At 31.6% G+C, this 16207-nt stretch overlaps 1 protein-coding gene across 1 annotated transcript; it reads left to right on the top strand.

Annotated features, from left to right (window-relative positions):
• Window positions 1-13912: 13912 nt before the first annotated feature.
• LOC126776363 (uncharacterized) lies at window positions 13913-15836 on the top strand. The gene is made up of 2 exons (XM_050498827.1): window positions 13913-14053; window positions 14312-15836. The coding sequence occupies exons 1-2, from the start codon at window positions 13993-13995 to the stop codon at window positions 15538-15540; spliced, it is 1290 nt and encodes a 429-aa protein (XP_050354784.1). The 5' UTR covers window positions 13913-13992; the 3' UTR covers window positions 15541-15836.
• Window positions 15837-16207: the final 371 nt, after the last annotated feature.

The following is a 16207-nucleotide window of genomic DNA, read 5'->3' as shown; positions in this document are numbered from 1 at the left end:
ACGTTTTTCCCGTCTGTACTGGCCGTCGTCGCGTTTGGACTCTACTACCACTTACCATCAGGTGGAGTGGAGTCATTTGCCCTCCCGGCGATATAAAAAAAAAAAAAAAAATCGTAAACTAGATAAGAACGCAAAGTGGCAATGTTTACATTCTCATACCTCAGAAACCGTTCGTCCTGTTCTTGAACTTTTTCGTCGAATTTACCGTCTCAAGGGATTATGAAAGGTAATACAGAGTGCAGTTATGTTTCCTGCGCAGTTGGTCAGTCTCCCTTAAGAATGGCCGTCGTGGTTGAAATCGATCAGAAAGTCATCATTTATGTATGAGCATCATAAAGCATTTATGTATAAGCATCATAAAAATTGTGGTTGCTTTTATAAATTAAGAAAAATAATATATCTCTTAGTAAGATAATATTTTAATTGTGTTGTGGTTATCCCATAAATGGTTGCGGAAGTCAGCGAATGCTCTGCATAAAATCTACTTACCTATGCAACCTTCGAGAAACAAGAAGATCTTGGCAATTTGCCTAGAAATTGCTAGAAAGATAATGATAACGATGTCATGAGGAAATTCTTTTAACATTTGTATAATTGTAACGGTAAATAAATATAATGGTCATCATTTGTACAATAAATTCATATATTAATATGTATCTATTTATATATAATATGTTCCGAGTACGAGTCAAGATGGCTAGTTAGAATACCTACGTAGCTTGTAACCAATGATCAAATCAACATAGAGTAAGACCCGTTTTTTTTTAAATTACTCCTAAACTTGGTAGCATTTTCGATCAAGGCCATCTACTTAATACGTCTACTTGCATTTTTAATACAAATAAAGGTGAAATTAAAACATGACCAAATTTAAATATGGCTTAATTAATATCACCCAGACGTCAATATACCTCTCCCTCATTCGTATATATTTTTTTCAAAAACCATCCTCGGGTTTAACCCGAAATTCGTCATATTTTTTTAGTATTTTATTATCATTTAAAAGGAATGAAACGAATGTCAAAATTAAATAAAATTTATTCAAGTAGTCTCTTAAATGCAATTTTGAATTGTCATTTTATGAAATTAATGAACTGTGAAGCTTGGTTCGGATTGTAAATTATATAGAAAAGAACCAGCAAGAAACTAACTAACTTTTTCACCAAGAATTTATTTGAACGGTGCCTATTTTATCCACACGCGATACTTGTTAATTATAATTACTTATTGATTTTAAGTTCATTAACATTAGCTGTAAGTCATTTTATAATAATTAATTGAATTGACATCGAACGAATTTGTTATCGTTATCTTATAATGTTTATTTCTTCCTTCCTGTATTTTTCTTAGATATTATTTAAATGTCTCGTATGGTAGTGATTAGCTTCTAAAACGGCAAATCATGAGGTCGTTACTAATAACTTCGATTTGGACTCATAAAAAGATAGAGAGCTTTCCTGTCAAGAAATTGACAGTTATTGTCTCAGTAGTATCCAATTTCAAATTTGGTATTGTATTAGCTCCCGTGTTCATAGAAAAACGCTTTAAATTCATATGTTATTTAATTTGAATAAAAAATTATAAGGCGTAATTCAATTTCAATAACAATCTAAAGAATGCCCATAATTTAACAACACGGTTATTTAAAATTATAATATTTTGTGAATTTCATACACGTGTAATTAAAGTCATAAGCGAAATTGCTTGGTTTTATTAAACCAAAGTATCTAATTGTAAATAAGTTTAACCCTGTGTTCGTGTGTTGATAATTTAGCATGAATTAACTCCTTCGTTGTTTAGCTGTTAACTAATAACGTTGTATATGCTGAGATCCTGTAAAAAGCGATTGTGTTTTCTGGCAATTCTTACACTCGCGTACCGGAAAGTACGTAAACCCGTTGGTCGTTCACTTGAAATCTTTCCGGTCTTTCGGATTAGCAGTTATAGCCTATGAAAGTGAAAGAACAGTGTAATAAAACTATATGCATTTTCGTTTATGCACACACTACCAAATATCGTGGGGTTCCTAATCCGTGTACGGAAGCACCACTTTTCCGGTTAAGATACCACCTGATGTTAAATTTTATCACCGACGTCCATCTCAGTCCTCATCGAGGGCAATGGTCACACCTGATGACATCCTCGATCGTCGTGCCAGCAGTTCGCACAGGGTAGTCCCCGAGTATATGCAAGGGACAATATTAAAAGGTTTTTACTTTTTATGCGCACTTGATCTTGGGAAATAGATGTTATGTTCCTTGTGCCTGTAGTTACGCTGGCTCACACAACCTACAAGCCGGAACACAAAAATATTATTACACCGACCATCAAGTTAACAATCAATTTAATTAAATATATGTTCACTTGAGGTACTGATGAAAATAATATAAATGTAAATTTTGTATAAATCGAGATGACCCAGTGGTAAGAACGCGTGAATCTTAACCGATGATCGTGGGTTCAAACCCGGGCAAGCACCATTGAATTATCATATGCTTAATTTGTGTTTATAATTCTTCTCGTGCTTAACGGTGAAGGAACGGTGAGGGAAACATCGTGAGGAAACCTGCATGTGTCTAATTTCATTGAAATTATGCCACATGTGTATTTTACCAACCCGCATTGGAGCAGCGTGGTGGAATAAGCTCCAAACCTTCTCCTCAAAAGGGAGAGGAGGCCTTAGCCCAGCAGTGGGACATTTACAGGCTGTTACCTACTTACTTTACTTAAATTTTTTCTAATCTTTAACTGTTGTAGCGTAGAAATATATATTTATATACTCATATACGAACAAAGTTGAGTCCAAACTCTTGTATAGAATTACATCCTCGTGAAGGTCCGTGGTTCGTGTATTAAAAAGTCGTAAACATCCATGATGCGTGTCCTGAGACCAATCAAACGGTAGCAAAGCTGTTAAATATGCAAATTGCGTACACTCACCAACATAAGTTGTAACGAGTTTTGGTAAGATACTTGTTTTTATTCTTAATAAAACATTTAAATAATGTAATGACTTTAAAGTATATATGTATAACATCGTTTTAAATAACTTAGATGAATGGAACGTTCTTAAAATTTTACTTAACGATGTCAGCAGAAATAGAAACATACAACAAATCAGATGATAACCATATTAAAAACAGTTATAAATATGACGCAGGTGATTTAAAATCTTTGGTCGTTTTCAAATAACGCCTAATAAAAAAATTGATATTTATTTATTTTCTTATCGAAAGAAACGAAATATAAACAAAGCAATTAAGTTTACACAAATTGTTAAATCATGAAAAACCATTACTTTAAAATACATACTTTATAAAGACAAATAAATAAAGGATATGAAGTAACACAAAAGGAAGTTAGTTTTAAATATTAAATAATATTTTAAGTGGTTTTTTTTAATTTCAGAAATCAAAACGAAGATATTTGATTAAGGCGTTAAATAGTTCCTTTATGAATCATGAAGGTTAATCCAAAATGAAATGTAACAAATTATTGTTAAAACAGATTTTTTATTATTTTTCATGGAACCAAATTAAATTAGTTTAACTCAATTTAGTTTCATTGAAAAACTTTTGTATCACATTGTACACGTATTCATATGCTTACCAAAAAGTAAAAGTCAGTTTTGAATACAAAATCGATTGTTTAGACTCAAGATGAGTACGGACGATATTACAAAGATTGTTGTCTGTAAACAATATTAAGAAGATTTGTAATCAAACTTTTATAAAAGTTTTCAATATCAAAATTGACGAAACAAGCGACAAAGTTATATAAGCGAAAAAACACTCATCACGAGATCTCCTAAACTATCCGCCCGATTGACTTGAAATTGTTACAGTTACTCTTTCCACAACGTAGACGACTCACTAAGAACGGATTTACCCAAAATCCATCCAAAATACATTTTTCTTCTTATCTACCCTTGCGAAACCGGGACGACCATATTACACGGATACCATATTCCAATCGAAAGAAGGAACAAACTTTAGATTTACATATTCTTATATATATAAGAATTTCTATAATAGTTATTGATTAATATTTACTTATAACACTGCTATTCCATTTAACTGCTTATATCCACATTAGTTTACTTCCAAACTTACAATAACAACTTCGTCGACATTCCCAATGTTTTTATCCAATCCGTAATTAATAGCATTGATTATATTAAAACCCGACTTATTATCTAACATCAATTTACAAAGTTTTTTTATTTCGATCCTATATCGTTGTGTTATTTTTGTCACCAGCTGTGTTCATAACTGTTTTTTTATGGGCTCCATAAAAAATAATACTTTTTTTTTGTACTGTCAATCTAGAATATGTTATTATAATATTTTAAATCAATTTGTATTAAACCCTCTTTGTGAGTGTTATTAGGAGAATTATCTAGCTTTGTGGAGCAGTATAGGTTTTACAACAGAACCCCAAAAAAGTAAGTCTACTTGCATTTGTTTAAAAAAAAATTTAAAGAAACGTTTATGTGAAATAGGCTTTTATATAATCCGTGAGTCCATGAATGATCGTACACGTTAGAAATGAAAGATTAGGTCGTAATAGTTCCTGTAATTACCAGGGACAAAATATATCTTTTAAAACCGATCGCGCTTCAAGTAATCGGTATAATTCTCAAATATTTTATGATGCTAATATTGAAGACAATGGGTGACCTTTTATCACCAGATTCTGCATTTACACGTCCTCATTATGGCTCTCAACAAAACAACAAACGTTATATTAACATTTTTTACAAATACTCGACGCCTTATAGAAATTACGTTATTTAGTAAATTATTCTTAGGTCATTAAATTTAATACTTTTTATTCGGCTTCCTTTGCAACAAGATGATTGGTTATTACAGCTGCAGGATCCCTATTATTTATGGACCTAAATTTCGACCAATATTCGTGACTAGAGGCTATGAAACAGGAATGTTTTAGAGCTGGATTTATGGCAATCAATGGTGTTGGAATAAAAAAAAATAGCTTCTCTTAAAATTATTTAAAAATATCCTCTATTAAAATTTTTCTAGATTCTTAGGTGATGACTCTGAAATAGGTTAATCGTGCTAGAATTTACAATAAAACGGCGGAAGCTCTACATTCAAAATACTACAAATAAAAATACTGCTTGTAAGGGGCTACTTTATTTAAGTAGGCTCTAGTAGTATTTTTATTTGCGCTAATTAAAGTCACTTTACTTTAAATGCTATGCTATATGCTAAGCTGAGACCTCCTCTCCATGAAAGTAGAGAGCTTGGTGCTACATTTTTGACCATCGGTGTAACTCTGTAAGAACTCACTTTGTTTCTCACTGGTAAAACACACTTACAGTGTTGTGCTATTTTGATACATGCATTCTTTTACATATTGTAATTAATATAGCCAAAGTCGCATATATAGTCGCATAACTATCAGTCATTTCATGATCGTGTACTGCGGCGTGTAAGCTGTACGATAGACTGATTACTAAATTGCAGGCAAAAACTATATTTAAATGAAATTGAGTGCAAACATACCTGTAAAGTTACAAAGGATCATACTTAAATAGAATCGTTGCCCAATCATGTACATTCAAAAGCTTAAAACTGTACAATTAATAAGGAAAGATCACTATAAATTCTTCTCATATACAGCATCCAGTTCTGTTCCTGATCTCCCTGCTCTGGAGTGACCATAAGTCCATCCCGAGTGTCGTATTAGCGTGCTATGTAGACCATCCTTCTGATTTATACCGTTACTTAAAAGCGGTCCATGGCAGAAGCGATTGAAAGGTGATTTTTGCTAGGATTGTCAACGCTTGTGATAACATTATGAGGCAAAGATGACTTCTACATGAATTTTACAATTATTCCGTGTAACATTAAAAGTAAACAATAAAATTATTTATCATTCTGTCTGTTATTACTCCTCTGTGTTTTGAATAAGTCATGAATTCGACAAAGAATTTAAGATAATAACCCCAACTTTTTACGTACCCATATAATTAAGGGTTACTGACATTCCTAAAAAGTAGCTCAATGACGTAAGTAAAGCGTTAAAAAACGTTACGTTATTTGAGAATACGAAGTTTCCCTTCGAAAAACCCTAAGCGGTATTAGATCTATAACTTGCGCCATGGTCGAAGTAGTACAAGAGTCGCATACTCGCATCATTCTGTCAACGATGTATATCGCTTTAAAGACGTCGCCGTGTTGAAATGCTAACGGGTTATTACGTAACTAAGGAATTTGGATGGACGAGTTGAATTTAGAATTAGATTTTAATGATTATACTTAGATAGATCTGGAAATTATTGTATAATTGAACGTGTAATTTGTTAATTAGGTTTTTTATGTAAAAGTGTGATGAAGGTGTGTTTATTCATATATGTAAGTGGGGCGTGATAGTTATTTTTAGAGGGTAGATAGTTTTCGGAAGTTTGTTTTTTAGTCTGTGGATTAGTTGTGTGTTATTAAACACTTCAAAAGTAATAATTTCTCTCCATTGTAACTCCAAAATGTAAACGGAAGAATACCTATGATTGAACTTACATATATTTTCTTATGGGTGTATAAATTAATTGAGAAATGTACTAAGAAATGTTGACAATGATGAAAGTGGAATGAGATTGATGATTATAATGGATTCGCTGGCTTAATATACTTGAATAAAATTTGTTAATATTTCTTAACTGATGCAACAGATGAATCAGCAAGAGATTTAGACTTATTTTTTTTTAATGCTGGGAATTTTATATATTTTATATATTACTCTTCACCTGATGGTAAGTGGTAGTAGAGTCCAAACGCGACGACGGTCAGTACAGTCGGGAAGAATGTTCTACACTAGCCGCCCCCTTGCCGGCCCGCAAGATGCCTCTTCACGTCTCGTTTGAAAGAACTCGGGTTGTAACAGGAGGGGAACACGACTCATCAGTTACACTTTTCAAAAAATTTATATAGGTATTTAAAGTTAAATACAATTCAACTTTTGTTTAACTAATGAAAAGCTATCTTTTTATTTATAGGCCTATTGGATTGGACGTAACGGAACCCTGGTCACTTTCCCATACTAGATACTGTATGGGGGGAGACTAGACTGTCAGCCAGGATGTTTTTCTTAATATAAATTCATCAATTTCGATGTTTCTCGTCTGCCGGGCGTCCCTCGACGACAATTATGTGATGATACTTCATCAGTCAATACATTATTATATCGAAGTAAATGAAAAACATTTGTCGTTATATCATTAATCAAAATCAACAAACACAAACGTTACGTTTTGTTATCGTCCACCATCTTACAATGAGCAATATGTTATTTAATACATTTTAATGTTAAATACTTTTTTAAAATTTTGTACGGATTTTATCATAGAAATTAATACTTTGTCGTGGGTAGGACGTATGGTCTTTACTAGGTTCGAATTTATAGTGCTATTTAATAAAATTAAAAAAAAACCTTATATTTGAGTTATCTTAAATATGTATTAAATTCTACAGGATTATTATTTCCAAGAGTTCAGTTCCGCATTCCGTTAGTTCAATACAAATTCACCAACGCCATATTCCATTGTCCTAGCAAAAACGCAGGGCTGCTAATATTAAGTTTTACTATTTATTTGTCAAAGTTATTTTGTTTTTATTATTGAAATATCATTTAAATATGATTCGTTGTCATTAAGTTACTGAAACAAATATTTTAAAATTATTATTAATAACTGGTATTTTATAATATTATGTCTGTTTGAATGTTTGTTTTATGTTTTTTTTTTCTATTACCAGAATTTAAATAAGGTATAAATAATTAAGAATGTAACTTGATCTACACTAATTCTTACATTTAGCTTATGTTGAATTAATAGATATCGATGAAATATGAAATTTATGTTTATGTAATTTTACAGATAGTTTGTGTTTCATGAAACTCCACAAAGTATCTTTAATGATATTTTTTTTTTTTATATAGAATAGGAAGGTGGATGAGCTTATGGGCCACCTGATGGTAAGTGGTCACCAAACGCCCTTAGACATTGGCATTGTAAGAAATGTCAACCATCGCTTATAGCCAATGCGCCACCAACCTTGGGAACTAAGATTTTATGTCCCTTGTGCCTGTAATTACACTGGCTCACTCACCCTTCAAACCGGAACACAACAATATCAGTATTGCTGTTTTGCGGTAGAATATCTGATGAGCGGGTGGTACCTACCCAGACGAGCTTGCACAAAGCCCTACCACCAGTAGACAAAGCCCTACCACCAGTAATAACTATCTCTAAACTTTTTTAAATTCATCTCGTGCTTTACGGTGAAGAAAAACGTCGTGAGGAAACCTGCATGTGTCTAATTTCATTGAAATTATGCCACATGTGTATTCTACCAACCCGCATTGGAGCAGCGTGGTGGAATAAGCTCCAAACCTTCTCCTCAAAAGGGATAGGAGGCCTTAGCCCAGCAGTGGGACATTAACGGGCTGTTACTGTTAATGTACTACACTTTTTATGTTATTTATAAAACAAATTGTAAATAACGTATTCATAAACAATTTTTATATGTAACTTATATATTAGGGTAAGCCGACGTGGCCCAGTGGTTAGAACGTGTGAATCTTAACCGATGATCATGGGTTCAAATTTGGGCAAGCACCACTGACTTCTCTTGTGCTTTATTTTGTTTTTAATTCATCTCGTGCTTGACGGTGAGGGGAAATACCTTGAGGAAACCTGCATGTGTCTAATTTCACTGAAATTCTGCGAAATGTGTTTTCCAACCCGCATTGGAGCAACGTGGTGGAATAAGCTCCAAAACCTTCTCCTCAAAAAAAGAAAAGAAAGTCTTAGCCCAGCAGTGGGTCATTCACAGGCTGTAACTAAAAAAAAATACATATAAGGGTAACTTATATATTATATAAGAGTATCAGGTCACTGATTAAAAAAAAGTAGATACTATATATTTCTGAATACATCGAAGTATATAAAAAGTATCAAGATATCCGTATAAAACTTTTTTTTTCAATAAATCTGAATAACCTTATATAGCTTAAAAAAATTTTAGATGATGTATACCTATAACATAAGCTCGGTATTTAGATACAAATACACTATAGAAATGCAACTATACTCAAGGCATATTGCTCCATCTCGTTGCTCTCTAACATATTGCACACCGCGTTTGTAATAAATTATAATTTGCACCTGCCACCCCTAAGGACCCGGGGCGTGATACTATCTCGCCGGGATAAATTGCGATTGATTAACGAACTAGTTACTTGTTAGTGGATTTGTTTCTGTTATTTTAAATAGTTGCAATCGGTGATTATTTATTTCGTATTAATTAACATTTGATGAACAACATTCGTGTAATGATTTCCTGAGAGAAGATCGTAAAACGCATTCCTGCTTCAAGGTCAATGGGTCATACTAAAAAAACTGTGTTGGCTGTTCCAAAAATTGCACACATAAACTAATGATGATAACCCAATCAGCAATTTTGAGCTCGGAGGTCTTTGTGGACGGAAGCTAGTGAACTGTACAGAGGATATCGTATTGAAGGTTAACACAAACACAGGGGCACTATATATTCCCTCACTCTTATAACCCATGGAGCCAACGGCTCAACATGATCAAGGCACGGAAAGGCTTAATATTTTTTTTGCAATTCGAACCCTCGTGAACTGGTTTTAACCAATTTTAAGCCAACCGTTAGTATTCGTTTTAATCAACTCTGGTAAACGTTGGTATATCTTATTAAATGTCTTGATGGGTTTGAATTCTTGAACATTAACGGCACTGTTACCACGTCACGTGTCAGTCAATTATAAAGGATTGCTGGTGGTTCAATTATAACGAGTCATATCTTCTGATTAGGACAGTTATTATAATGGCTTTTTCATTTATTGTAAGCGCGTTACCATGGATGGTGTTAAATATGCTGTATTATTTGAGTACTTACTTTGTCATCTTTCTAATGAAAGCTCTGAATTCTTCCCTCGCAGAAGATTTAGTGCCGTTCCTACATATAGTCACCACATTTTAAAATGACACGAATTGTTAACAATACCGGCATTTGACCAGCAAAGTAAGTAGTAATGACATAAACTAAAGTTGAGTTTAAAGGCTTTTAGCTTTTGGTTTAGAGTATGCGGTTCATTACTTTTTGTAAGCATTACTCATTAGTCATTATTGTCATAAAATAAACGAAAGGATGGGTTTAAAATTAACGAATTTGCCACCAATTTCGCTTACACGTATCGACATTTTAAAACATTAAAATACTAATATATCTCAAGCATCTAAACGTAGTTCTGTTAAGTAAATACTCCTTAACGTAATACTCTTTTTAATCATGTATTACATAATTTAAGATCAATATTGAGTAGAAAAAATAGAGGTATGAACTAAAATTAATATTATAGTTTTTTTTTTTTTACTTTAAGAAAACGTTAAGATAATAAAGTGAGATTACAAAAGTAGCCTAACTGTGTGATCACATTACAATTTATAGGGGATAGAAAGTGCACCTGATCAGACTACTACTTATTGAAGATACTTAATACTTTATACTTTATTGTACACCGCAAAGAGTAAACAAGATACTTATTAAATGACAGATCTATCAAAGTCGTTTAGTTCAATACAAAAAAAATCTTTAATTAAGTTTTTATTGAAAATCTATGTAAACTTACGTGTTTGTGATAATATTTAGCGTATACGATCTACTTTAATTGAAATGTCCATCTTTAACGCCTCTTAACAACATGTCCGTCTCGTGTACTTGAATATGCTTTACAAATAATAAAAGTACTTTTAAAGAATATATTTGTCATAACTTAGTATTTTCTATTAATAATATGTACCATATATATAAAACTAAGAAAATTACCATAAAACTAATTAAATTATTATTAAGTTATTTACATCTTATATACTGAATACAGTTATTCGTACCAAATTTTTTGGATTAAAGTACTTAATCCAAAAAAACGTACTTTTGGATTAACGTACGTAACTTACTCATAAGTTATTAAAATTGTCATTTGTGCGTTTTTATTATTGCGTACAAACGGACACTTATAAGACCATTTGTACTGTGCTATATTGATTGCTACTTTCGAATGTCCCGTTGCATTTATCAGTTGTTTTGATAATTTACGGTTATCTGTATTATTCTATTACTTTAGCAGAGTTGCAACTTACAAAGCTGTATGGAACTACTGTACCAGCTTCGTGCAATGGTACATGAACTGTAAACTTTCCAGAAGCTTAAATTGCTTGGACTGTATTTCATTACGATTGTCTTTGTTAGACGAAGTCTTGCTAAATATTTAAAAAATAAGGCTATTTAAAAATGATAATTAAAATTATAGGATAATATAAATTTGTTTTACAAAATACCGGAAGAATAAAAATATTGGACAGAAAAATGTCGATGAATGAATATCCATCTGTATTTCTTGACCGGCGAATTATATTATTCAATAATTGTTGTGAATAATAAATTAAATTATTTAGAGATTGCGGGAGACAAAAAATATATAAAATTTTAAATTTACTTACATTATTCAAGAAGGCTCTTAGAGCGCTTTTGAGTCGTCATTTCAAAGGATAAATTTAATATTAATCTGTAAAAATAACCCGACAAGGCATCTTCATTAGAATCTACCGAGAAGAACTGACAAGAAACTAAACAGTTATTTTTTTCATCAATCATATTAAATGTTGAAATCATATGCAAGTAACTTCTAGATATAAATAAATAATATCAATCCATTACAAAATTCCGTAACTAGTAGAAATCGATCCCGTGACATGCAGGCGTTGAACCGGGAAGGTCATCAAATCATTATTCCAATTCCTGACGTGAAAACTGAGCCAAGTTTTCATTAAAATACCAAGTAATTTAATTTCTAGCATTGTAAATTTTACGAGCGCTATTTAAATGAGAAATGTTTTATTGATACGAACGCAAATATATTAACAACTAGTTAAGTCGGAGAAGAAGCTGCGAGCGACAATGATTCTTTGGTGTATTGAAAACAGAGACTATAAATCTGTTTTCGTTAACATTTTAAGATATGATGCCAAGTTCAGAATAATATTTAAACTTTTTTTTAATGTAACATAGGGGTAAACTAGCAGGAGGATCACTTGAAGGAAAGTGACTACCACCACCCATGGACAACACCCGAGGGCGTTGCCGACGTTTAATGAATAAGTACGCTCTTTTCTTAAATGTTTTAATGTCATATTGGTTCGAAAAAGTCACCGGCGAAAGCTAGTTCCACAGAGTGGTTGTGTGAGTTTAATCATTAATTCCATGAAAAAAAAAGTGAAAAAAAAACTATCGCAGCACCAAATTAAGTAGATCTAGAATTGTACAATTCTACTATTTTTATTATATTTATTACTAGCATTTCAGTTATTTTAATAACACATATTAAATAATGGTCGGTGGATAAATTTAATACTTATGTAAATATTGCGGAATGTCTATCGTTTCCATTGAACTTGTCAGCGCGCACAACCGAACGCTTCTATATTAATGTATAGAATGATATTATACCTATGTATATAATGTCAGTTCGCTGCAATAACTTATAAATTGCAAATTATCGTTACGTGCTTTAATAAAACAAAACAATTTATTTAATTGACTTTTATATCATGCAATCAGACGTTAATTACTATTTTGAATTAATATCCTTTCTACGTTATTATTATAATTATTTTTGAAGTAGAGATAGACCAGTGATTACAACACGTGAATCTTGATCTAAGATTGTGGGTTCAAATCGGAGCCAGAAAACCGCATTGGAGCAGCAATAAATATATAAATAAATGTCAAAATGCAGTTCGACACGTTTTAGTAAGTTTTTTTTTCATCATAATTAAAACTTACTCATTAGATGAGGAACAATTTGCATTTGCATGCTAAGTTAGCCTTTTATTGGCGTACACTTTGTAAATTTACTTTTTTTGCCTCGTTGGTCTAGATATAAGGCCGTAGATCCTGAAGTCCTGGGTTCAAATGCCAAGTCGGCCCAATAAAAAGTTATTGGGGTTTTCTGTCAGAAAATTTCTCAGTAGCAGCCCGGAGTCTGAAGTTGGAAGTGTGTATACTCCCGTGCCTCAGAAAGCACGTAAAGCCGTCGGTCCTGCGCCTGAACTCTTTCCGGTCGTGTCGGATTGCCATCCCTTCGGATTATGAGAGCTAGAGATTAGAGAGTGCACCTGTGTTGGCGCACACACTTGTGCACTATAATATCTCCTGCGTATTTGGGTAATCTCTCTTGAGATTGGCCGCCGTGGCCAAAATCGATCTGGAGGGACCTTAGTTGCATATGGGTACGCAACAGCAAGTAATAGAAAAAAAAATCAACCCATTCAATCTAATCAAAGTTTATATGAGGATAAAACTAAACAATTGAATACAAACTTTATAAAACACTGCAACTTAGGGATAGGGGTAAATTTAAAACTAAAAACTAAAAAGTTATAATCTATAAAATTCGACACGAATATTTTAACTTTTAAGACTAGTAGAACAAAATTACAACATAGTTAATATTTAGCCATTGCAACCTAAAGGTATGGCAGAAGGTCAATCTCTTCCAGAATACCTGGACAGCGCGATTCAGAAATTGACGTAACGCCATCTATTGACTAATGGCCTCAACATATATCATAACAACGAAAATACTTGAACTTTAACTTTTGATAGACTCGACCGATTTCGATGACGGGACAGGAAGCTGGTTTTTATGTATAAGATTTTGTAAGAAATACATTGTGTGGTTTTCACGAATAAAGAAGCCGCGCGCTATATAAATGTAATATGATTAAAATTTGAGTTATCAGAAACTATAATGAAATTAGTAGCATAATTTTATTGGTATTTACAGTTTATTAATCGAACGAAACTAAAAAGTGTTATATAAAATTTGTATTTTATAGTAAAATTTAATTAAATTGGTAATAAAAGATTCAAACATCGCCGTACAATGAAAACTATTAACGCCATGCTTTTATGGTGCATTTATTTTGTTATTTTTATATTTTGTGGTAAGATTCTTAATTATTTTAATCTGTTTTATTAATTATGTTATTTATTGATATAAACATGCAAATTATTTCTAAGATAGCACATAAAGATGAATCTGACTCCGATCGTATCAAATCCACATTAGTGGAGCAGCTATTTGCTACGTCAACAAATCGTTAAAATTAATGATTTATAATTTACGGATATATATAATAACCTATAATCAAGAATCGTCTTTTACATTTACAGTTACGATAATAAATATTATTTGCTTACAGATGCAAAAAAATACGATATAAGCTTAAAAGAAAAACATTCATTGAATAAAGATTCGTTGAAACATTATCACAAAAACACTTTCACTACAAAAAATACAATAAAAAGTTCTGAACAATTAAATATATATAACACGAATAATTCAGCTGAAGATAAAAGAACGGTAAAAAATAAAAACGAAATTGACAATACTGTAAAACACTTACTTACATTTGGTTCTTTTAAAATATTAGCTACAATTAAATTTATTAAAAGAAACTTAAAATCAACGCAGAACATTACTAACCTGGCTGATGCTTCGATACAAAACTACAGTTCACTGCTCATTAGAATGTACGAAAACATACCTAATGATACATATAAAAGTAATATTGACAAAGAGTTTGTTATATTGAACTTGGTTGTCACAGCCAATGAAGTAGTTTACGATATAAATAAAGAAATTTTACGTAAAATCATTAATAGAACGAAGATTGGTTTGGTTGATATATATAACAAAAATATAATAAAATTAAATTTAAAAAAAGAACTCTACAATAATTATATGGATGATAAGAAAGAATACATGGAATATGTATGTGAAAACTATAATATATGCAGAATGTACCCAGCTTATTCTGATTATATTGCAGATATTTTAAATGAAATACTAAAATTGTCAAACGCTAGATTTCATTATTTCGTAACGAATTCAATAATACTATTCAGAGAACAGGCTAGTTTTTTCGAAACGTTGTTAGGTGAAAAGCTGCTAGTTACAAAAATAAAAGTTAGACTAGAGGTCATGTTTTACGGTGATATATCAGATACACGAAAGATTTTTTTAATGATAAAACGAATTTTGATTGAAAAATATAAATTACTATCACCTAATAAAAAAAATAATAAAAATATATTAAAGGCCGTTGTTATATTAATAGACATAATAAACGAAGCTTTTGATAACGACGAAGATGAAATTTTGAAAATATTTTTCGATAACACAATAAATTCTTTACGGCATTGGTCGAATATAGAAGAAGATGATATATCTAGGCTACTGGGAAATATTGTCCGCCATTTTGTTAATACACTTAAATATAACTGGAAGCCATTTGTAAGAAATGAGGTTAAGACGCTCGTAGATATAATTATTAAAGGAAGAACAACTAATAAGGATGTTTACAAGTATTTATTTTCTGAAGGATCGAAGTATATTAAGACAAAGCGTGAGGATAAAACTGATTTATAACTATAATAAATACAGATATCTTTGTTTCTTGCAATTTTGTAAAATTTATGATGATGACAAATAGACATAGATGAAAAAAAAAGTTGGTAGAGCTTAAGGTAATAAAAAAATTACTTTACGAAAAAACGATAAAATTTCAATTTATTTAAATAATATTAAGATATACCTCGTAAAGTAATATGTAAATATTCAGCACAGATAGGTTAAAAACTTCTTCTATTAGAAGAACTGATGAAGGCTCGAGCATATTCCACCACGCTTTATTGAGTATATATCTGGCAGATTTTCATTTTATTTTAGTTTAGTTTTAGTATAGTAACTACAATAGTATTAAGCTGTGTCGTAGCTACTAACGCCCTGCAATTCGATAACATATTTAGTTATAATTTGTTCAACGTAAACATTAATACATACTTTTATAAAATAAAATTTTATAAAAGTATAAAATTGTCAAATACATTTTTTGAAGACTGATATGATAATAATTCTCATAGCCTATATTTACTTTTTAATTTTTTTATAGATCAGTAACAGCCTGTTAATATCCCACTGCTGGGTTAAGACCTCCTCTCCCTTTTGAGGAGAAGGTTTGGAGCTTATTCCAACACGCTGCTCCAATGCGGGTTGGTGGAATATACATGTGGCAGAATATCAACGAAATAAGACA

Source organism: Nymphalis io, chromosome 20, assembly GCF_905147045.1.
Source record: "Nymphalis io chromosome 20, ilAglIoxx1.1, whole genome shotgun sequence".
In the NCBI taxonomy this organism is placed as follows: Eukaryota; Metazoa; Arthropoda; class Insecta; order Lepidoptera; family Nymphalidae; genus Nymphalis; species Nymphalis io.
Note: the sequence above shows the minus strand (reverse complement) of the source record. Positions and strands in the feature narration are given on the sequence as shown.